The 20,274-nt window shown below is 43.4% G+C and overlaps 1 protein-coding gene across 4 annotated transcripts in view; it reads left to right on the top strand.

The window, feature by feature from the left end:
• The first annotated feature begins 4,037 nt into the window (after positions 1 to 4,037).
• Positions 4,038 to 20,274, top strand: part of Tbx19 (T-box 19) — a 21,664-nt gene continuing 5,427 nt past the window's right edge. The window contains exons 1-6 of one of the 4 annotated variants that reach the window (XM_028758028.1): positions 4,038 to 4,119; positions 4,439 to 4,551; positions 12,154 to 12,418; positions 13,763 to 13,897; positions 17,146 to 17,207; positions 19,296 to 19,357. In XM_028758028.1, coding sequence (XP_028613861.1) covers positions 12,158 to 12,418; positions 13,763 to 13,897; positions 17,146 to 17,207; positions 19,296 to 19,357 — 520 coding nt within the window. In that variant the 5' untranslated portion in view covers positions 4,038 to 4,119; positions 4,439 to 4,551; positions 12,154 to 12,157. Of the gene's footprint in view, positions 4,120 to 4,438; positions 4,552 to 4,589; positions 4,658 to 4,707; positions 5,120 to 12,153; positions 12,419 to 13,762; positions 13,898 to 17,145; positions 17,208 to 19,295; positions 19,358 to 20,274 lie in introns of those variants that run through there. The other 3 variants (XM_028758019.1, XM_028758034.1, XM_028758009.1) reach the window with 3 other exon arrangements.

Below are 20,274 nucleotides of genomic sequence, written 5' to 3'. Positions count from 1 at the left end.
CATCCTTACCCATAAGTAGGAGACAGAGAGAGAGCACGCTAACTGGGAATGGTCTGGGCCTTTGAAACCTCAAAGCCCACTCTCAGTTAAGGCGATACATACACCTTAACTGTACCATGTGAACCTTGGGGCAGGGAACCCAGCTATACCTTTTCTGGACTTTAGACCCATAGAAGCTGTGATAACAAAGGATGTCGTTTTAAGCTTTACATTTGTAGCAAAGTGTAAGGAAGCAACAGCAGCAGCAACAACAATAAAATACAAACCCCACTACAATCCATTTATCTATCACAAACTCAACTTCTAATTCTCCATCAAGGTTACTGTGCATCTCAGTGAAGCCAAGCACGTTAATCGATCGACTCCAGTTTTATTTCATTGCCTTTTACTTTTATTTCTTTATTTTGAGAAAGGATTCCTTTTGAGTAACTTTGAATTCTAGGAAGAGCCCAGGCTTGAAGGACAGCCCCCACCAAGAGGAGGACAATTATCTATGAGGGTGAGGTTACACGTGACTGGTTTCTTTTAGTGGAGTCATCTGTTTTGTTGTGAGTTATCGACGTTTAGTCTTTTGGCATGGCAGAAGGGTGTTCCGCTGTACATATGTGCCACATTGAAAGACATGCTCTTATCAGTTAATCCATATCTCTGTATGATAAAAGTCCTGAGACTCTAGAGATGCAGAGGCCGTATCTCAACATAATAAGAGCAATATACTACAAGCCTACAGCTAGCATTATGCTAAACAGGGAAACTCAAAACATTTTCACCAAAATCAGGAGCACGTTAAGGACATCTATTCTTAGGACATCTACTCTTTCCTTTCTGGCTCAGTATAGTGCTTGAACTCTGAGCTAGAGCAATAAGACAAATAAAAGAGATAAAGATAACTAGGAAAGAATGAAGTCAAAGTCTCTTTTTTTGCAGGTGATATGATTCTATACATAAGAGACCATAAAGATTCCATCAGAAATCTCCTACAGCTGATAAATACATTCAGCATGGTAGTAGGATACAAAATGAACACACAAATCCCAGTGACCTTTTTATATAGCAACAGAAATACACTGAGAAAGAAATTAGGAGAACAATTTTGTTTACAATGGCCCCCAAATCATCTTGGAATAAATCTAAGCAAGGAACCTAAAGACTTGTACAATGAAGACTTTAAGACACTGAAGAAAGAAATTGAAAAAAAAAAAAACCCAGAAGAAAAGACATCTCATACTCCATGGATCAGTAGGATTAATTTTCTGAATAAAGCCACCCTATAAAAGCAAACTGCAGATTCAATGCAGTCTCTTAAAATTGCAATGTAGTTTCTTTTTATAAAAAAAAGTAATCTTAAATTTTATAAGGAAACACAAATCTCTGGATAGCCAAACAACCCAGAGCAATAAAACAAACAAACAAACAAACAAACAAACAAAACTGCCAGAGGTATCATCATCACAGATTTCAAGGTATACTACATATAGTATTTAAAAACCAGCATGCTATCAGCATAAGACTAGACACTGATCGACAGAATAGAACTGAGTGCTTACACATAAGCCCAAATCCCTATAAACACCCAATTTTCAACAAAAAAGCTAACAATACACATTGGGGGAAAGACAGCATCTTCAATATAAGGTACTAGTCAAACTGGGTAATATAAAAATATATTATAAATATATATTTTATAAAAAGTAGGCCCTTATCTGTCACAAAACTAGATTCCAAATGGTTCAATATAAGGTGGATATTCTGAATCAGATAGGGGAGAAAGCAGGGAGTATGCTTCAACTTTTACACACAAAAAAAGCACAGGGGGCTTTTTGAACAGGGCCCCAGTAGGCCAAAAATTGATGAAGACTTCATGAAGCCAAAAAGCTTCTGTCCAGCAAAGAACATAACCATTTGAGTGAAGAGGTTGCTTATAAATGGGAAAAAGTCTTTTCCAGAGTATCTAGAATATATAATGAACTACAAAACCCTAAATAACAAGAAAACAAACAACCCAATTTAAAAAAATGAGGCATGGAACTAAACAATAGTTTTTTTTTTTTTTTTAAAGAAAAATACAAATAGCTGAGAGATTTTTTTTCAAAGTGTTTAATGTCTTTAGTCATTGGGGAAATGCAAATTAAACTTTTTTTTTTTTTAGATTACATTTTACTCCAATCACAATGGTTAAGACTTCAAGAACCCAATATTCACTAGTGCAAACTGATTCAACCACTATGGAGGTTCCCCTAAATCTAGAACTAGATCTATCACACGATCCAGCCATACCACTGGGTTCATATCCAAAGGACTCTGTATCCTAATGCACTTGTTCCTCCATGTCCATTGCTGCTCCCTTTGCAATAGCTAAGAGATAAAAACAGCATGGATGTCAGCTCATGAACAGATAATGAAAGTGTGGTATGTTTATACAATGGGATATTACTCAACCATTAAGAAAAATGAGATTATGAAATTATGAAACTTGCCAGTAAATGTATAGATCTAGAAATAATTATTCCGAGTGAGGTAACCCAGAGCCAGAAAAACAACTGTCGCATGTTCTCTCTCAAATATGGACACTAACTTTCAGGCTTTTGATATGTATGTTTAAACTGGAATACCCACAGAGTTTGCGAAACTAGTAAGGGGTTCGGGAACCCCTCTAGGGAGCAGAGGTAGGGTGAGGTGGTGTATAGGAGAGTCAGGACTAACGGAGCAAGGAGGGTTGAGTGGGGAGAAATATGAGGGCAGAGTAGAGGAGGGAGTTGGAGGAACAAATAAATGAAAGACCTCTGAGAGGTCACGTGGAAGCCATAATATAGAAGCTTCCTGAAATACACTCGTATAGCGAATTGGAAAGATGGTTCAGTGGTTAAGAGTACTTACTGCTCGCGGTGGTTTGAATGAGCATGGCCCCCATAGACTCATAGGTTTGAGTGTTTGATCCCCAGTTGGTGAACTACTTGGGAAGAGGAGGTGTGTCCCTGGGAGCAGGCTTTTAGATCCCTACTTCAACCACACCTTCAGTGTTCTTTTTAGTTATGTGAGGTGATATATGCTCCATGGGTCAGGGTGTGGTTATCTTTTGGGTCATTATATATCCTACCACAGTTTTTTCCATTATAAATATGTATAGAATTGAAACAACGATTTCCAAATCAAGTGTGGCTCTGCTTGAGTCCCCATCTCCCTCAGCTTCTCTGCCTCAGTAAATGGACTAATTTGTTCATGTTAGACTTTGGTTCCTTCATATCCTGTTCAGCACTGTCCACATTTTCCCCTTCACCAAGGTGTCCTACCACTCTGCCCTCTAGTAGGTCCCTGCCTGGCCCTAGCTATGACTTCTGGGTCCCCTCTTCTGGATATTCTCCTCTCAGCTTTCCCTGTGTCCTTTCAGTGACTGTTGAGATGCCTTCTCAAATAGTCTTTCTACAGCACATTGAATCAGGATCCCCCCATCTCACTCCCCCACTCCCAGACTCACCATGCACAGTTTCCTCCACCAGTTCGCCCTTTTGCGTAATCTTCGTTTTGTTACCATGGTTGATAACCAAATTACTTCATGTTGCTTCTTTCCCCTTCTGTGTAGCACTCAGTAGGTACTCAATCCGTATTTGGCATCCTCTATATTTGGACTTTCCCCCTAAGCTTTCTGCTTTCATTTTCCCTTTGTTCTGACACTCTTGTTTTCTTTTATAACAAGACAAACCAGAACCCTAGGCTCTCCTGGGGCTGGGGTGTTCCAGCTGTCTTGGTGGTCTCCTTCATGGTTTCTACCTTCCTGTCCAGTCACACTGAGCTGTATCTTTAGGAAATGGAAATGTTTCTACTAATCGCATCCTCAGGAAATAGGGGGATTCACTCTGGTAGGACAGCATTGGCCAAGGCTGTCCAAAAAGAACTGGCAGCCTTTTTGGACCAAGGGTTAGCATCACTCAGCCTAATGATGTAAAAAGTTGATTCTCACTCAGGAGGCACAGAGTTTTTCTCAGAATAATTCGGTACAAATTGCTTTCCCCCTTCCTTTCACTAGGACTTGAGATAAGAGAAACTAAGGATCTGGATTCTAGGGAGGAAGATCAAAGTTCAAAGCTCTCCTGTTTGCTGAAAGTGAAAAGGACCTTTGAGGTAAGTAGGGTGTGAATGTGGGTGGGTGCAGTCAGTGGGGAGATGACAAAGGAGCCCCCTAGGGCAAAGAGGTCCATAGTTTTTCCTCCTGACTTCAGTTCCTTGAGTACAGCACGCAGGGAAACTTCCTTTATTCTCAGGTCTTGTATCTTGGCACAGAGCCTTTGATCTTCGGCATAGACTCCTCTTGTCTGCAGGACTTCTGTGTCTGTTCGAGTTGCTAGATCCGGGTGGATGGAGTTCAGCTGACTATGCTGTCAGGACAGCTCGCCCAGGCAGCAAGTTGGTCGCTCCCCCACCAGCGCCTCCTTTTCTATAGGTGCCACATGCCACAATTTATACACATGATTTGGCTGATTGTTGCAGTCCGGGCCTGGAATAATTTTAATTAACGGGAAAATTGTCCTCAATACACCGATTAGACCTCTTCAGGTACAACAAGATAAAAGCCTGATAATTTGGATGGAGTACTCTTCTTAAACGTCTACTGTAGGCAGGGCAGCCAATGAGAAAGCCAGGCTGACTCCCACCTGATCCAGTGAGTAATTAAGAGAGCGCTTTTTCTTCTCCACCTCTCCCCCCTCTCCTCCCTGCTCCCCAACCGAAGCTTAACAGGTTGGTGGTATAATTTGGAGACTTTCAGGGGTGTCACATTGGAAGCTTACGCAAGAACCAAGGCATCTTCTTCTACTCCCAGACACTGACCAGCCTGTGTTGAAAAGCTTAGCAAGTGAGGGAAGGAAGGAGCTGGAGGCAAAGAAGGTGGGACCGGCTCTTAGCAAAGTTTGAGCGGGTCTACGGCCATGAGTGAACTGGCCACACAGAAGGCTGGCGAAGGCACTGTGTCTCGCTTGCTTAATGTGGTGGAAAGTGAGCTTCAGGCAGGGAGGGAGAAGGGAGATCCTACAGAGAAGCAACTTCAGATCATCCTGGAGGATGCTCCCCTCTGGCAGAGATTCAAGGAAGTCACTAACGAAATGATCGTGACCAAGAACGGCAGGTGAGTTGGACTGCAGCCCACTTGTGCTGGCCACCGCTTGACCAGGAAGGTCAGGCACCTTTAGTAGGGAAGAGGCCGCCACTCTTCATACAGAGACAGCATGCTCTGAACATCTTAAAGACAGTCTCAGCTGGGTGTCACTCAGCCAATTTAATTTCTTTGAGAACATCAGAGCAGTGGAAGATGAAGGCCACCTGTCTTACACATGTATTATATGGGGAATTATTTGTCAGAGGAGCATGCCCCGTGTACTGGGGAAGTGGATTCAACTGTCAGAAACTGGTATTAATTTTTGACTGTGTCCCCTGAAGCAGACTTGTGCTCAGTCCTGTTTGGATGTGAAAGTTGATTTTATTTGGAGACTGGATAGTTTGTTCTTAAGCACAGCAAATCCTTCAGACAATTTTAACGAGTTGAATATTGGGATTGAAAGGGCCATATTGCCTATCTCTGCCTGCTTCCTTGTGTGCGTTGAGGGAGAGGGTTGAGTTTCGATTGTGTGTTTCCCATAGTTATGAGTATGGGAAAGCTGGCGTAGCAACAGGGAATGAAGCCTTAATATCCGGTCTCAGAGAAGAGAAGTTTTCTTCTTCTGTTCTCCCTGCAAAGAGTGGGAATTGCAGATACCGCTCCCTGCTGGTATTTCCCAGATTCTGTGAAGCTTAGCCTGTTAAGGGGCTTTTGAAGGAACATTAAAAGCTTGCCCTTAGCAGAGGAGATGCAAATATTTTGAAAGAGACTCTTCACTGCATGCTCACACATCTTTGGGTACCCATGGACACAAAAGTCCCTGAAGGACATTTTCAGTAGTGTTGGTTGTGCCAGGACTCTTATTCTGACACCTTGAGAGAAATTTTTGCTTATAGAGAAAAGTTGAAACCCACTGAACCTGAGGCTGGCTTTTGTCCTTGAGAAAAGGCCTTCAATTCCTGGTGTTTTAGCGTTCTAATTCTGAATAAAATGCAACACCAAAAGTGAGCTATCTCTTGTACAGCTGGGAGGGTTATGAACCTGGGAGCCGTTACATGACAATAAACTGTGTTGTGAGTCAAAATTATGAGGTAAACACATACATTTTATAAACTACAATTATGGTAGCAAAGCTACTAACCTTCTATAAAAGTGACTTTTTTTTCCTTTCCAAACAGGTACCCATATGTGTACTATACATTTTATTGCTTTGAATATTTGAAAATTTAATTTTACATATTTCTTTTCTTGATATAAAATACTTTTTAATTTCAAAGGACTACCCTGCATTCTCAAGTGGATTTGGTCCCTTTCAAAGATGAGTGCAGATGCACTTGTGAATCGCAGCTGGTTGTGTGGCAAGCACTCTGTGTGTGCTGGGTTACTGGCTAACCACACCGGTACATTCCATTATTTGGTCATCAAAGCGGCCATGTATGGCAATCTAAATGAGTGCAACCAATATATGAAGATACGGTTCAAGTATTTTAATAAAGGCAATAGGATTCTTGGAGGCTTTACAAAATCCAAACTGATAGTAAATTATAGCAGAATGTACCTTTGCCACTTGAAAAGAGTGTTTCTTAAGCCTTAAAAAAACAAACAAACAACCTCAGCAAAATTTCTTTCGGTATTTAAAGTTTAAAGTTACTTGTGCTTAACGTCACTCCTACTAATTATGTGATTTTTTTTTTTTCTGGTGTGGAAACAGTGCACTTGTGGCCAAAGTGGTTCTTTGCTGTGAATGAAATCTTTTTCTGTAACTACCTTACATCCTCTGCTGAGCCTTTGGGATCAAGATTTCCCCAGGCATTGGGCATGCTTTATGCTTTAGAGGAGGAGGGGCTGCGGGGGTGGGTACCGGTGGAACTTGCTCAGGGTCTGCTTTCTCTCTCCTTGGGTTCTCAGGCTACTTTAGTAGACTTACTTTATTTCCACACCACAGACCACAGCTTTCCCGCTTTATCTTCTCCTCACTCGACTCTTCCTTCCCGTCCCCCGATTGTCTCTTCCCATTCCTCTCCAGATTCCTGCCTTCCTTGCTGTCTCCCCAGCAGGTGGGTCAGCTGTCCTTCTCCAGGAGAAGCTGCTTTACCGCCTGGCCCTGTGCATTACCAGCTTGAGTTTTCCAGAATGTTCTCTTAGATGAGTGAGCCTAGCCCTGAACACTTGTACTCACTTGCATGGCTCCCTTCTCTCCTCTGTCTGCCTTGCTCCCATTGCAAATTCAACAACAACAACAACAACAACAACAACACCCACACTTTTAGCCATTCAGATACAGTAGTAACTACAACACAGCTGGCCCGTGTTTGCTTTCACTTCCACCCTTAGGAATTTGTGTTAGGTGACCGAAAAGAATTCAATTCGAGTAAACAGGCAACTCAATTAAATCTCTTGTAGTTCTCTCCTTCCTTCTTCCCTCCTTCTCCCCTTCCTTCTTTCCCTCTCCCCTCTTTCTTCTTCCCTCCCTCCATTCTTCTTTCATTTCCTCCTTTCCTCATCCCTCCTTCTCTTCCTTCCTTTTTCTTTCTTCCTTTATTTCTTTCCAGTACTGGGTGCTGCTTACACACTGGGCAGGTGGTATACTATGGAGCTATATTCCCAGCCTTCTTTTGAAGGGTCTCACTAAGTTGTCCAGGTGGGGCTTGAAGTTCCTTGGAACCCCAGCTTGGCCTTGAGACATTTCTCATGCCTCAGCCTCCCGAGTAGCTGAGACACTAGTCTGTGAGCTGAGACCCAATGCAGTTGTTTTCTTTATCTCTAAACATTTTCATCTGAGAGGCAAGTGCTGTACTTCATGTATATATTATGCAGTTATTTGCCTTGTAGAGATTTTAAGAACTGGAAGCATTTTCTGACATATCTGGTACCTACTGACCATCATGAATAGGGGAAGGGATGCAGAGTTAGAATCAGTTGCTAAGTGGGGGGTGCTGGGGATGCTCAGCTCCAGCTGGCAGTGTCCAGTGAGGGCAGCACAAAGGAGGAAGAAGCAAGGTTGCACTTCAGACAGGTTCATCTCCATGTCTGTATAGCCCGTGAACTACTTTCTCTACTTTTTACAATTACAAATTATATCATGTCTATCTGCACAATCTGCTTCTTACAGGATGCTACTGCTCTCTTCCCTCTGATTTATATGGAATTGATAGCTGAGCTCATGCCTACTTACTTTCATGTGTTGACATTCATATACCATGTGCTTCATAGTCATACAACATCCATGCACATAGTCACACGCACACCTCAACCCCGAGAGCTCTAGTGAGCATCTGATGACAGTTATTGTTTGGTGAGTGAGAAAGGTGTTTTTGATCAGGATCTCCTGAATGTTGCCTTGGACTGCCTCTGTTCTTCCCCTCCTTACAAAACCTGCCTTAGCTCTTCCCCTCACTGAAGCCCTCACTCCTTCTAGACTCTTTCAGCAGGGCTATCTCAAAAGATTCCTGTTGGTGAAATAAAAACTGGATAGCTAGCTTCACAGTGAAACCAAAGCCAGGTTTGCAGGTAAACCTCAACACCCATGGTGTTTAGGGACACGTTGCTCACTTTGTCATGTTTCCTCTTTCTTCCCTCTCCACAACTCTCTCTCTCTCTCTCTCTCTTTTTTCCCTTTGAAGAGACTCTCTTTCAAGGATGATTTAAATGATGGTAGTCTGTGAGTTAGAGGCTGATTCATCCTAGGCTTTTAAACTCCTCAAATACCCTCTCTGCTTAGTCAAGCTTTGGGGTGAAGTGGAAGGAAAAAATTACTTTAGATAGAAGTGGCTTCTATCTCTGATAGCAAAGTCCTGCCCTGATCGATGACTAAGGGTATTTAGATGATGTGTCAAAGGTCATTGTATGCCAAGACAAAGGAGGGGATAGGGTTGATGAGATGGAAAGAGATTAGCTTGGCTAATAGGGAGGTCTTGTCCAGTTCTAAGACCTTTGACAAGCTGACAGATTTATTCATTCCTCATTGCCATAGTAGCGATTAAAATTACTTGTTATTTGGTTCATTCACATGTCTATCTCAAAACCAAGAATAATTATAAAGTTTTTGGCAAATGGAACATTAAAGGGCAGAAAACAGTTGATCATTTGATCATTTTTCATATTGGACCTCCTTCCACGCTTCTTCATTTTAATTAACAGCGTTACTGTGTGATGTGGTTCATATAACGTATTACTCATCCACGTAAGGCACACAGTTCAGTAGGTTTAGCAAATTCACAGAATTGAGGATCCTGCTCCACAATTGATTTTAGGACATTTTTATTGTCTTTGACCAACCAAGGTACCCCATATCTTTTAGTCATCACTGGCCCACTAGTCTACTTTCTGCCTCTGTCAATTTAGCTATTCTGGTCATGTGATTCTTTGTGAAAGTGTTAACACATAGCCCAGGGGTCTTTAAGGTTCATGTATATGTACACAGAAGTACTGCAGATCTTTTGTGACCAAATAAAACCCTATCAAATGGATGTAATGCATTTTTCATCTACTTATCATTCGCGGATCTGTTTTTGTAAAAATGCTGCTATGACATATCCATAGTCATGTGTCTCCATCTTTCCTGCATACATACCGAGGAGTGGAATTCCAGATTAACTCATAACTCCATATTTAGTTAAACAGACCATTTTCCAAAGTGACTGTACCATTCAAATCCCTCTACAGTGCTGTGAGAAGGGCTCCAGTCCCTTTCCATCCTCACCAACATTTTCTGTTGTCTCACTTTTCCACTGTGGCTGTCCTTGAAGGCATGAAGTCCTTGAAGGCATCTCACGTGTATGCTTTTAGGATGACTAGTGATGTTGAGTGTCTACTTGTACAGTCTAGGTTTCTTTACAGTATCAAGTTTATCTCTGAAATACCATTATGGGTTTCTTCTTCACACAATAGAGCTTTGAGTCTAAGAGTGGGTCTTATTATGGAAAGACCTATGGGGGATTTCCTTCTCTTTGCCCCAGCAGATACAGCTTTTTCTTTCAGTCTCTTGGCTGATAGGCTTATGAGAACCTTTAGGTCTTTGTACTAAAACAGGGGCATAGTGACATCTTCTTGTGAAGAAGGAAGACTTAAATGAGATGTAACTTACTCTAACCCCTGGGTGCATATGGTAACAATTATCACCAGAAAGTGAACTTGCATTAAATTATCTTGTTAATGGTGAGTGAGAACTATACAAAAACTCCCTGTGTTTGATGCCACACTGTCCTCTTGAGCAGTTGCATCGTTCTGTGCTGACTGTGTGGGGAACAGATATACTTTGCAGATTTTTTCCTCTTACTTAGAATGACATGATACTGATGCTACATTCCTCGTGGTACTTTAGTTCACAAAATGACAATTGTATGTCATGCTTGTGCTGTTATCTGTCTGTCTATCTCTATCTATCTATCTATCTATCTATCTATCTATCTATCTATCTATCTATCTATCTAAAGAGAAGGTCTGATTATGTAGCCTTGGATGGCCTGGAACTCACTATATAGACCAGGTTGGTCTTGAACTCATAGAGATCCACCTGCCTCTGCCTCCCAAATGTGACTGTTCCTTTCACTTTGCCACTGACCATACTCTATTCGTGTGAGTGTGTGCACGTGCATGTGTGTGTGTATTTATAATGTAAAATGAAGTAGAACAAAACAAAAACAAACCCCAAATGTATCACTTTGGGAGAAGCTTGGGACCAGAAGACAGAGCACTTGCAACCATACCTCCTATGAATAACAGACCTTCCCAGCTGTTAGAATGACTTCCTGGGTCTCTATGTCATTTATCTAATGTCCACATTTATCTTTCTTTGCAAAGGACACTTGTATTCAGTAACTCCTCTTGTCTACACTGGGCCAATACTATTAAAATAATGGAAAACATTAAAATTCACAGAGAAGAGAAATATCAATCTGATATTAAGAGAAAATAATGGAGAAACTCCCTTCTACTGATTCTATTAAGGAAAAAGGCAAAAGAAATCAGAACAGGGAAGATATTACATCATCAGCCTTCCTGGTGACCTGAAAGGGAAGTCATCTCAAGGAGGGAAGTGAGATGGGACTCTCAGCCAGGAATATGGGAGGGTTGCACATTATCTGGTGCATTTTATTTGATGCATGTAGTTAGTCTCATTTATGGATGCTCATGTTGCTATAGTGCAGTTTTATAAAGTTGCAGGGACTCAGTGAGTTGATTCTTGGGAAGTGTTTACTACGATACCCAGTGAATGTGCCAAGTGCATCTGCCCTTAGATCATGGCCTCCAGCTGGCCAGACCTGCTGCTGTTCTAGACTCTTACCTTGGGTCACTTTAGACATTATAGCACATGCATTATCAACTGTGCCCCTAGCTGGCAGGAATCTGTGACACTAATCTGGCCCTGGTGCCCAGAGGCACCTCCTTCTGCTTTTCCTTCTGGAAACAGGACGTCTAGAAAGAGCTGGGGATGGAGTGATGGCTGCTATGTGGTTTCTCTTTGTGGGTGCCGAAGAAAAGCAACGGGATCAGATGTCAGATGTTTAGGTAGATGCAAACAGTGGCACTGTACTAGGGGGAGAAGGATTAGTGAATCCATGTTTACATCACCGCTCCCTGTTCAGCCTGTGCATGGGTATAGGGAGACTCTGGGAAGTCTGCAGGAAGGGAACTCTAACCCTGTTCATCTGACATCCCGTTTCCCCTGACTTTACCATGCAGCCATCCACACACTATCCCCTTTACTCACAACCAGTGTTCTGTGTGAGTCTGGGGAGAGCAGGTCTGTAGCGCTGGGATGTGAGAGAGAAAGCTGTCTGAGAATGTGGCATCTGAGGACATACTTGTGTGTATGTCCTTCTGTACGAAATGACCAGACTTTTACACAGATTTTCTGCAGATTTTAACACACAGAACAGTGCTCTATAGTCAAAGCCCAGTGTCAAACGTGTTCCTAAAAGGAGGCTCAGGTAAAAGAGTGGTCTCAGCTGCTGTCTATGTAGCCTCTCTTCCAGAGCATTTCATGGAAGGTCTCCTCAGAGGTGCGAGGCCTCTGGGGCCAGGACGGGACGGGGACCTCTAAGATCCTTTTGTGTTCCCAGACGGATGTTCCCAGTCCTGAAGATCAGTGTCACAGGACTGGACCCCAATGCCATGTACTCCCTCCTGTTGGATTTTGTCCCGACCGATAGTCACCGCTGGAAGTATGTCAATGGCGAATGGGTACCCGCAGGCAAGCCAGAGGTCTCTAGCCACAGCTGTGTCTACATTCACCCCGACTCTCCCAACTTCGGGGCTCACTGGATGAAAGCTCCCATCTCCTTCAGCAAAGTGAAACTGACCAACAAGCTCAACGGAGGTGGGCAGGTACGCGCGGCCTCCCCACACGCCAATCAAGAAACATCAAGGGTGCATTTAGGCAATTAGAGAGGTCCTCACCAGCCTCTTTGCCCACAGAAGCCGGTTATTTCCTGGAGTCCAAATGTAAACAGGAATAAACAGCTCTTAATTGGTGCTTCAGTTTTTAATGGACTTCCCGATGTTAAGAGAACGAGAGTGCACTAGTTTACTTAATCATTGGGCTCTTTTCCGTTTTGTCTTGTGTGTGGTGCTTTTTACCCAGCCCAGGGAGGGAGATGTTTGTGGGTACCGGGGTTTTGTTTTTCTCTCCCCCCCCTTTTTTTTTGGTGTAAGTGGCATGTTGGCAACACACAAATACCTTAATAAAAAGCTGCTCCTAAATGAAATAATTACTTCTTCTGCTTGGGCATTATGATAATTATCAATAGAATATTGAATCAGCTTTGTGGGTTTTTTCCAGAAAAAAAAAATAATCCAAACAAACCTTAAATAAGGAAGGTTTTATTTAAAATCTCCAATTAGAGCAAACATGATGTGAAAGCCTTCCCCCTCCATTTCTGAGGCAGGTTGCAAAGCCAGCTCCCTGGGTTAGACTGTCAGTTACTTTATAAAATGCAGACTATGTGGGGCTGAGGGAGATGGGACTTGGACCTCTCCCCAGCCCTCATATTTGGCTTTGTTTGTGCTAAGCCTGTGCTTTCTCCTTTCTCTTGGTGCTAAGTGGCGGGGACCTTGAGAGTTCATAGTTTAGGAGGTAGAAGTAATGTAACCCCAGGCTTTGTGTGAGCCAGGATGTTCTTTATTAAAATGGAAACTTGAAGGTTAGTTGTTCCTGCCCAGTTAGATCTCACAGCATGAGGCTTTCAATAGCCTCTCATTTAAATCATGAACAGTAAATTTAGTGTAATCCCCTGGCGTCAGATCTCAGCCTGTAGCTGCGGTTAATATTTCGAGTTACTAGGATTCTAAATATATGAGCAAATATATATATTTGAATGGATTGAAATGTACATAGTCATGCTGAACACAGAGGAATCAAGAAAATGGAAGCCTGGATTTAGGTAGATAAAAGAAGGCTTAAGAACAGCTTTTCCTGGGCTGTCTGCTTCTGACTCCAATGTGAGCATCATTGCAGTGCTTGTTGGGAGTGTCTAAAAAACGTCTCCATATTCGTCTGACATAGGCTTTCGTGTGTGTGTGTGTGTGTGTGTGTGTGTGTGCGTGTGTGTCCCTAGGCTGGGCTGGGTGGGGTGTTGAGCTTGGGAAGAATCCAAGGTGCTGACTAGCTGATCAACTGTGATACGCTGGGCTTAGCTTTGCTTTATAACCGTTTTTCCTCCCATTAAACAGATAATGCTGAATTCTCTGCATAAGTATGAGCCTCAGGTTCACATAGTACGCGTTGGAGGTGCCCATCGCATGGTCATGAATTGCTCCTTCCCCGAGACTCAGTTCATCGCTGTGACTGCCTATCAGAACGAGGAGGTAAGTGAGCGTGTGTGTCTGTTGCACGTGTGTGTGTGTGTGTGTGTGTGTGTGTGTATGCCTGTACCTGTGTACAGATCTGGGGCCCCCTCCCCTGGTGTATCGGCGTGTGTGAATGTTACAGGATGGAAGAGCATGTCAGAATTGGTGAGGAATCTTTTTATTGCAGGCGAGACTGAATAGAATTTAGAGTTTTGAGGATTCTGATGCTCAAAATCAGTGATAAGGCTGAACAGTGAGGTGCGTGTCGAGGCTCCTGTGCCTGTCTGTTTGCCGAAGGCCCGTACATTAGTCAGCTTTCTGTCGCTGCTACAGGTATAGAAGACAATACAGAGAAGGCTTACCTTGTCTTTCTGTTCTGGAAGCTCCAGTACAGGTCTAACTGCCCCTTTTACTGTTCTGGGGAAAAAAAAAACTCCCCAAATTCTTTCCAAGGGCATGTCTCAGTGATCTGAAGACCTCTGACTAAGTCTATCTCCTCAACATTCCGCCACCTCCCAGGGGCGCCAAGCCTTCACACATGGGCCTTTGAGACACTCTCAAGATCTAAACTATAGCAGCCCACCAAAAGCAGCCTCTCTTGGAGCCAATAAAACACAGTTGTATAGAGCTATAAAACTGCTGAGTCATGTGCTCGCTTCAACAGTGCTCGTGTTTGTGTGTGCGCGCACACACACACACACACACACACACTCACACTAAAAAACTGCTGAGTCATACCAGAAAACTGGACTCTGTTTTGCCGACCTGTGTGAGAGGAGTGTGGACAGGCAGGGTGGTGGGCAGCTTCTCCTTTCTGTTCTGGAGGTTGTGGGGTTGACGCCTGTGTCCTCCTGCGGTTTTTATGAGACTGTCTGTCTGCCTGTCAGTTTTTTCTCTCTGAGCAGTCAAGTTTTTTCTTTCTTAGTGACTCGAACATTGACCGAGTTTTTAGAATTCCAAGCCTGGTCTCTCAGTGAACCACTCTGAGTCCATCCCGTTCTCCAGGGGCTGTTAGTCCTGAGAATCAACTGGGTAACCCTGGATTCTTTTTGATTAAGCTTACACATGAAAGACAATATAGGTTTATTTAAAAAAAACACACAATGGTGGACAGCACAGAGTATGCTCTGTAAAAAGGTAAAAATGCATTATTTTTTGCTTTTGGAAGCACATTCTTTATGGAAGTTATAACGGCCACCGTTAAAGTGCTGCCTCCCCTGCCCCCGCCCCCCAGCCATTTGCTATGATACGTATGGAGATTTCTTCATAGAGATTTCATATAGAGATTTCTTCACATAAATTGGCTTTTTTTGTAAACATTAGCTTGGAAGTTTCGTTCTTTTCTTCCTTAAACATCTCTGTAGTCTATAGTGGATTTCTTTCTATGAAATTACAGTCAGGCATATCTCTTTTTTCTTATAACACTTCCAGATCTATGACATTTCATGTAAATAGCTTCCTGTCCCCAGCAGAACTTAAGTTGTTTCATTTTCTGTTATATATTACGCTGCAGTGAGCACACTAGGTAGTCTATCATAATTTGCTCGTGTAGTGAACACCTAGAGACAGGAGTGCTCCACATGAAGAATGTATGTTGAAGACTTTGATAAATATGCCAAGTCTGTCCCCCCAAAAGGCCATCTCATTGACAGCCCTCACATGAAAACGGTCCCTTTCTCCTTGGTAATCTGGTAGGCTAAAAACCCAGTAACTTCTGGCTGCTTTCACTTGGCCTCTTGGGGGATGGTTTCTAGAATCTGCAGGGCTTTGTCTCCCAGGAAGGGCGCTAGTGACCATCAGGCAGGAAACTGGCATCTCAGTTTCTGTAGGTTAAATGATGTTGCAGACCCAGTTCACAGCACATGTGCAGAGGGTCTGTAGCTGCTGTTTTATAAAGTAGCCCAGGCTCTTGGCGGAAGCCTGGCAGCGGACCAACAGAGCAGATGCTCCCCACTGCTGCTGTCCTTCAAGGTAACACCCACAGTCTCTCAGCCAGCCTTTTCTCCACTTCTCTCTGGGTGGAGTCCCGGTTAAAGGGAGACAGTGTGGCTTTTGTGTCTCTGGGAAGTGTCCCTGTTCGCCTGTCCACCTCTCTGCTGCTTGCTCTTAGCACTGGCTCTTGTCATTCCTGATTTGGGAAATACTCAGAAACTTTTCCTGGCCACAGGTTCTCCTTGAACCAGCTGGCTGGCAATGGTGACTCTTTTAGCAAGCAGCCTTCAGTCTGACTTAGCCACTCCTTGAATTTGAATAAATCCCCTGGAGACGAAGCTATGTGAAACCTAAGCTCAGAGCCTCCTACCACCCACAGTTTTCCCTGGTTGTTGAGCAGGTATGGGGCTCCTTCACTTCCATCCAACCTCTCCAGGCTTAACCCAAGAGGGACAGCTGCTCTGCTCCTGACACTGCAACGCTCTCTTTTTTTAGAAAGAGCTGGACTTTTATACTTAATTTTCTTCCCACACCCAGCGAGTCATAGGCTTTTGCAGACATCAATATTTTGTTCAATACTTATTCAAAAGTATTTGCTGGATACCAGCACATGCCGGCTCTTATCACAGATGCTAGAAACACTGCAATGAACAATACAGGCACTGCTGTCATTCTCCGGGCACTTATATACCAGTTGGTGGGAGATGAACACAGAAACTGTCTCCCTGTTGTCAGCTCTTTCTCTAGCTCTGCCTTTGTCTCTGGCTGTTTTTCAGTATGTCTCTGTGTCTCTGTCTTGATCATTATAACAGATGAAAGAAAATGCAGACTCAGAACTGTAAAGTTTTGCATTTTCCCTTTTCTTTATGAGTCTAATATTTCCATGTCATTGTAAAATCTATGTCTTAACAGACAGATGCGTATAATGGTTTGTCACAGCATTCTGTCCTGTTCACCGACTGAATGGATTTTGATTATGGACAGGGACGGTGGATGGGAACGGATGATGTGATTTTTGCATTTACATGGCCTGGTGGTAAGTGGGTTACAGGAGAACAAGGGAGTTGATGCTGAACTGAACAGTGTAAGTGGGAATTATGCGCGCTGTGCTCCCCACTGTGTGATAGGAAAGGGAGTCTTTTATGGCTGGGCTCAGGGATTCTTGGGTAAGAATGAAAACAAGGAAAGGAAAGGAAGAGCAGTCTGTTAGCACTGAGGGGCTCTCCTGATCCCTGAGACATGGGGAGGGAGTGGTGACTTTACAGACATTCCCAGGGGGAGACAGGGCTCTGTCTGTATCGCAAGGTCTCACTAACACTTCTTATCTTTGCAAGATAACAGCTCTCAAAATCAAACACAACCCTTTCGCCAAGGCCTTCTTGGATGCCAAGGAAAGGTGAGTGGGATTTCAGTCAGATCTTGCCAGCTGAATTCTGCAGACAGGAGGCTTCTTGAGCAGAGCTGGTGCTCGCCTGGCCTTCGCTGGAAACATGCTGCAATGCTCAGGTTACCGACGAACAAACTCAACAAAATTCAAACCAAGTCACAGGTGGTTGTTCCTACAGCAGGTCCTTTAGGTCCAGGAGAGCCCACAGCTGGCAGCATTTTATCATCTTTGTTTTACTGTGGATTATTGAATGTAACATAACCACCTTAAAATGTGATTTAGATTTTAAAATAATTTACTCCACATTTTACCCAACTTTTAAGAATATGTATACTGCTATTTTATTTTATTTTATTTTATTTTATTTTGTTTTATTTTCAAGACAGGTTTTCTCTGTGTAGCTCTGGTAGTCCTGGAACTCACTCTGTAGACCAAGCTGGCTTTAAACTCACAGAGATCCGCCTGCCTCTGACTCCTGAGTGCTGGGATTAAAGGCATGACCCACTCCCCGCTCCTCCCCTGTCCCCTGATTTATTTTATTTTTTTGAGGCATGATCTCAGGTAGACCAGGCTGGCCTTGAACTGTCTGTGTCTCTGAGGATGAACTTCTGATCCTCCGTTTGCCCAGTGCTGACTTGCAGGCATGTACCACCATGCTCTGTGTATGTGGGGCTGGGGTTGAAGCTTGAACATTGTGCATCCTACACAAGCTTTCTACCAACTTGGCTATACTCTCCAACCCAGGAACATGGTTCTTATAATTCCCTCTTTTGTTTAGATGGGATCTCTTTATGACCTCACAGTGCCCACTCTGCTGCCTCTGTCCCTGGAGTAGCGGGATTCAGGCATATACTGCCACATCTGACTTTCTTTTGTCTGTTTGTTTGTTTAGAAAAAAGTTATCCTTAGTGCAAGAAAAGGGTAAAAAACAGTGGGAAGCTCCTACTTCTCAACCGTGAGGAGAAAAGTTAGGGACTTTCTGGGGCATGACTGGTGATCTGCCATTTTGGGTGAATGTCTTGCTAACTTCCCACCTTTCCTTTCCATGGAAGGATAAGATGAAATAGAGCAACACCCCCAGTTCATGTTTCTACAGATGGCTCCTGCCGGATAGCTAGAGTCACTTTTGAATTGTTCCAATTTTACTGACCAAGTTTCAATTTTTTTCCATTTATTTTTAAGATTTATTTATTATATATACAGCATTCTGCCTGCATGTATGCCTGCAGGCCAGAAGAGGACACTAGATCTCATTATTGATCGTTGTGAGCCACCAGGTGGTTGCTGGGAATTGAACTCAGAACCTTTGGAAGAGTAAGCTTTACTCTTAACCTCTGAGCCATCTCTCCAGTCCCCACTTATTATTTTTAATGTCTAATCTCTCCTTTTCCCTTTAAAGGTTATCATTTTAAAGGATGGCCATTTTAAATGCTATGCCACAGGAGTCTGTTCTGTTCAGTATTTGAGAACATTTTGTGCTGTAAAGGACATACTTGGATACGTTTTTCAGATAACAGAAGTCCTAAAGAACAAGTTGATCCAGGATGTGACAAAATCTAGATCAAAATAGATAGCAGCAATGCTATGATGGAAAGAGTTCAGAAACCTGCTGAATGGTGGTGGCACACGCCTTTAGTCCCAGCACTTGGGAGGCAGAGGCAGGAAGATCTCTGTGAGTTTGAGGCCAGCCTGGTCTACAGAGGGAGTTCTAGGACAGCTAGGGAAAGAAAGAAAGAAGAAAGAAAAGGAAGGAAGAAAGAAGAAATGTGTAGTGTTTCCCACAGAGGGTCAATGGTGGATCTACTATATCACCTATGGAATTGTCCCAAAGCCCTGTACAGAGCCTAGCTGCTGTTATTACTGCCCTAATCTTCTCAGGGATGTAAAAGAAGTCAGTGTAAAAGTGATGACTGCAAGAATGACAAGAAAGGAAAAGTGGGGTTGCCATGGTTACGATGATGCATCAGTGTTTCCAGGAAGGTGAACTTGGGGAGGGTAATAGCCTTGACTGCTCTTACTTCAGGAAGTTTATCGTCCCCTGCAGACAGGTTTACATGCTTTATGCTAGACTGTAACTGACTTTTGTTACTCTTTCAGAAACCACCTCAAGGACATTCCAGAGGCGGTCTCTGAGAGCCAGCATGTGACCTATTCTCACTGTGAGTGGAGTGGACAGTATGTGGGGGACACTCGGGGTCACATGGGAGCCATCTCCTTTCTTGTTCATTTTACTGTCTTGACTGTGTAAGTTCTATTGAGATTCATCCCATAGATTCTCTCTCCCACCTGGGGGCAAGTTTATGTCCTTTCTAGAGTTCTTAGAGAGAAGCCGAGTATGTAGGCTGAAGAGGCCCAAACAAACCTTAGGTAGGAGCCTTGAATGTAAGTAACAAATGCTATGCTCTCTATAAGAAAGAGCTCTGTAACAGGCATCCTGTCACAGTGAGGTGCCTCAGCAGGCTGTGGTCTCGAGTGTTAGGACTTGGCTGAGCTGATGGGAGGGCAGGGAGAGCTTGGCCACCACACCTGGGATTCTGAGGTAGCACTGACATTCCTGGTGGTGGCTCTTTATCCATGACCCAGCACACCGGAGGTTTGTGGCAGAGCCAGGCTTCTGAAGCGACGATGATAACCCAAGGGCGGAGAAGTGGGAGTGAAGTTCACCTTCTGACACACTTTTTTTTTTAAAAGTTGAAAATAGATTTTTCTCTTATACAATGCACTCTGACCACATTTTCCCCTTTCTCCACTCCTGCAAGCCCCACTTTGGCTCCCTCTTTCCCCTAGATCCAACCCCTCTGCATTTCCCTTCAGAAAGGAGCAGGCCTTTAAGAGACAACAACCAACACAACAAAACAAGATACAATAAGACAAGGCAAAAGCCTTCATATTGACCTGGACAAGGCAACCCAACAGGAGGAAAAGTGTCCCAGGGGCAGGCAGAAGGATCAGAGACTTCCACTGTTAGGAGCCCCACAAAAACACCAAGCTAACAGCTATATATCTATATGTGTACATCTATCTATCTATCTATCTATCTATCTATCTATCTATCTATCTATCTATCTATCTATCT

Source organism: Grammomys surdaster, unplaced genomic scaffold (genome assembly GCF_004785775.1).
Source record: "Grammomys surdaster isolate TR1022 unplaced genomic scaffold, NIH_TR_1.0 130, whole genome shotgun sequence".
Lineage (NCBI taxonomy): Eukaryota > Metazoa > Chordata > Mammalia > Rodentia > Muridae > Grammomys > Grammomys surdaster.
This window is presented reverse-complemented; position numbering and strand designations above follow the sequence as displayed.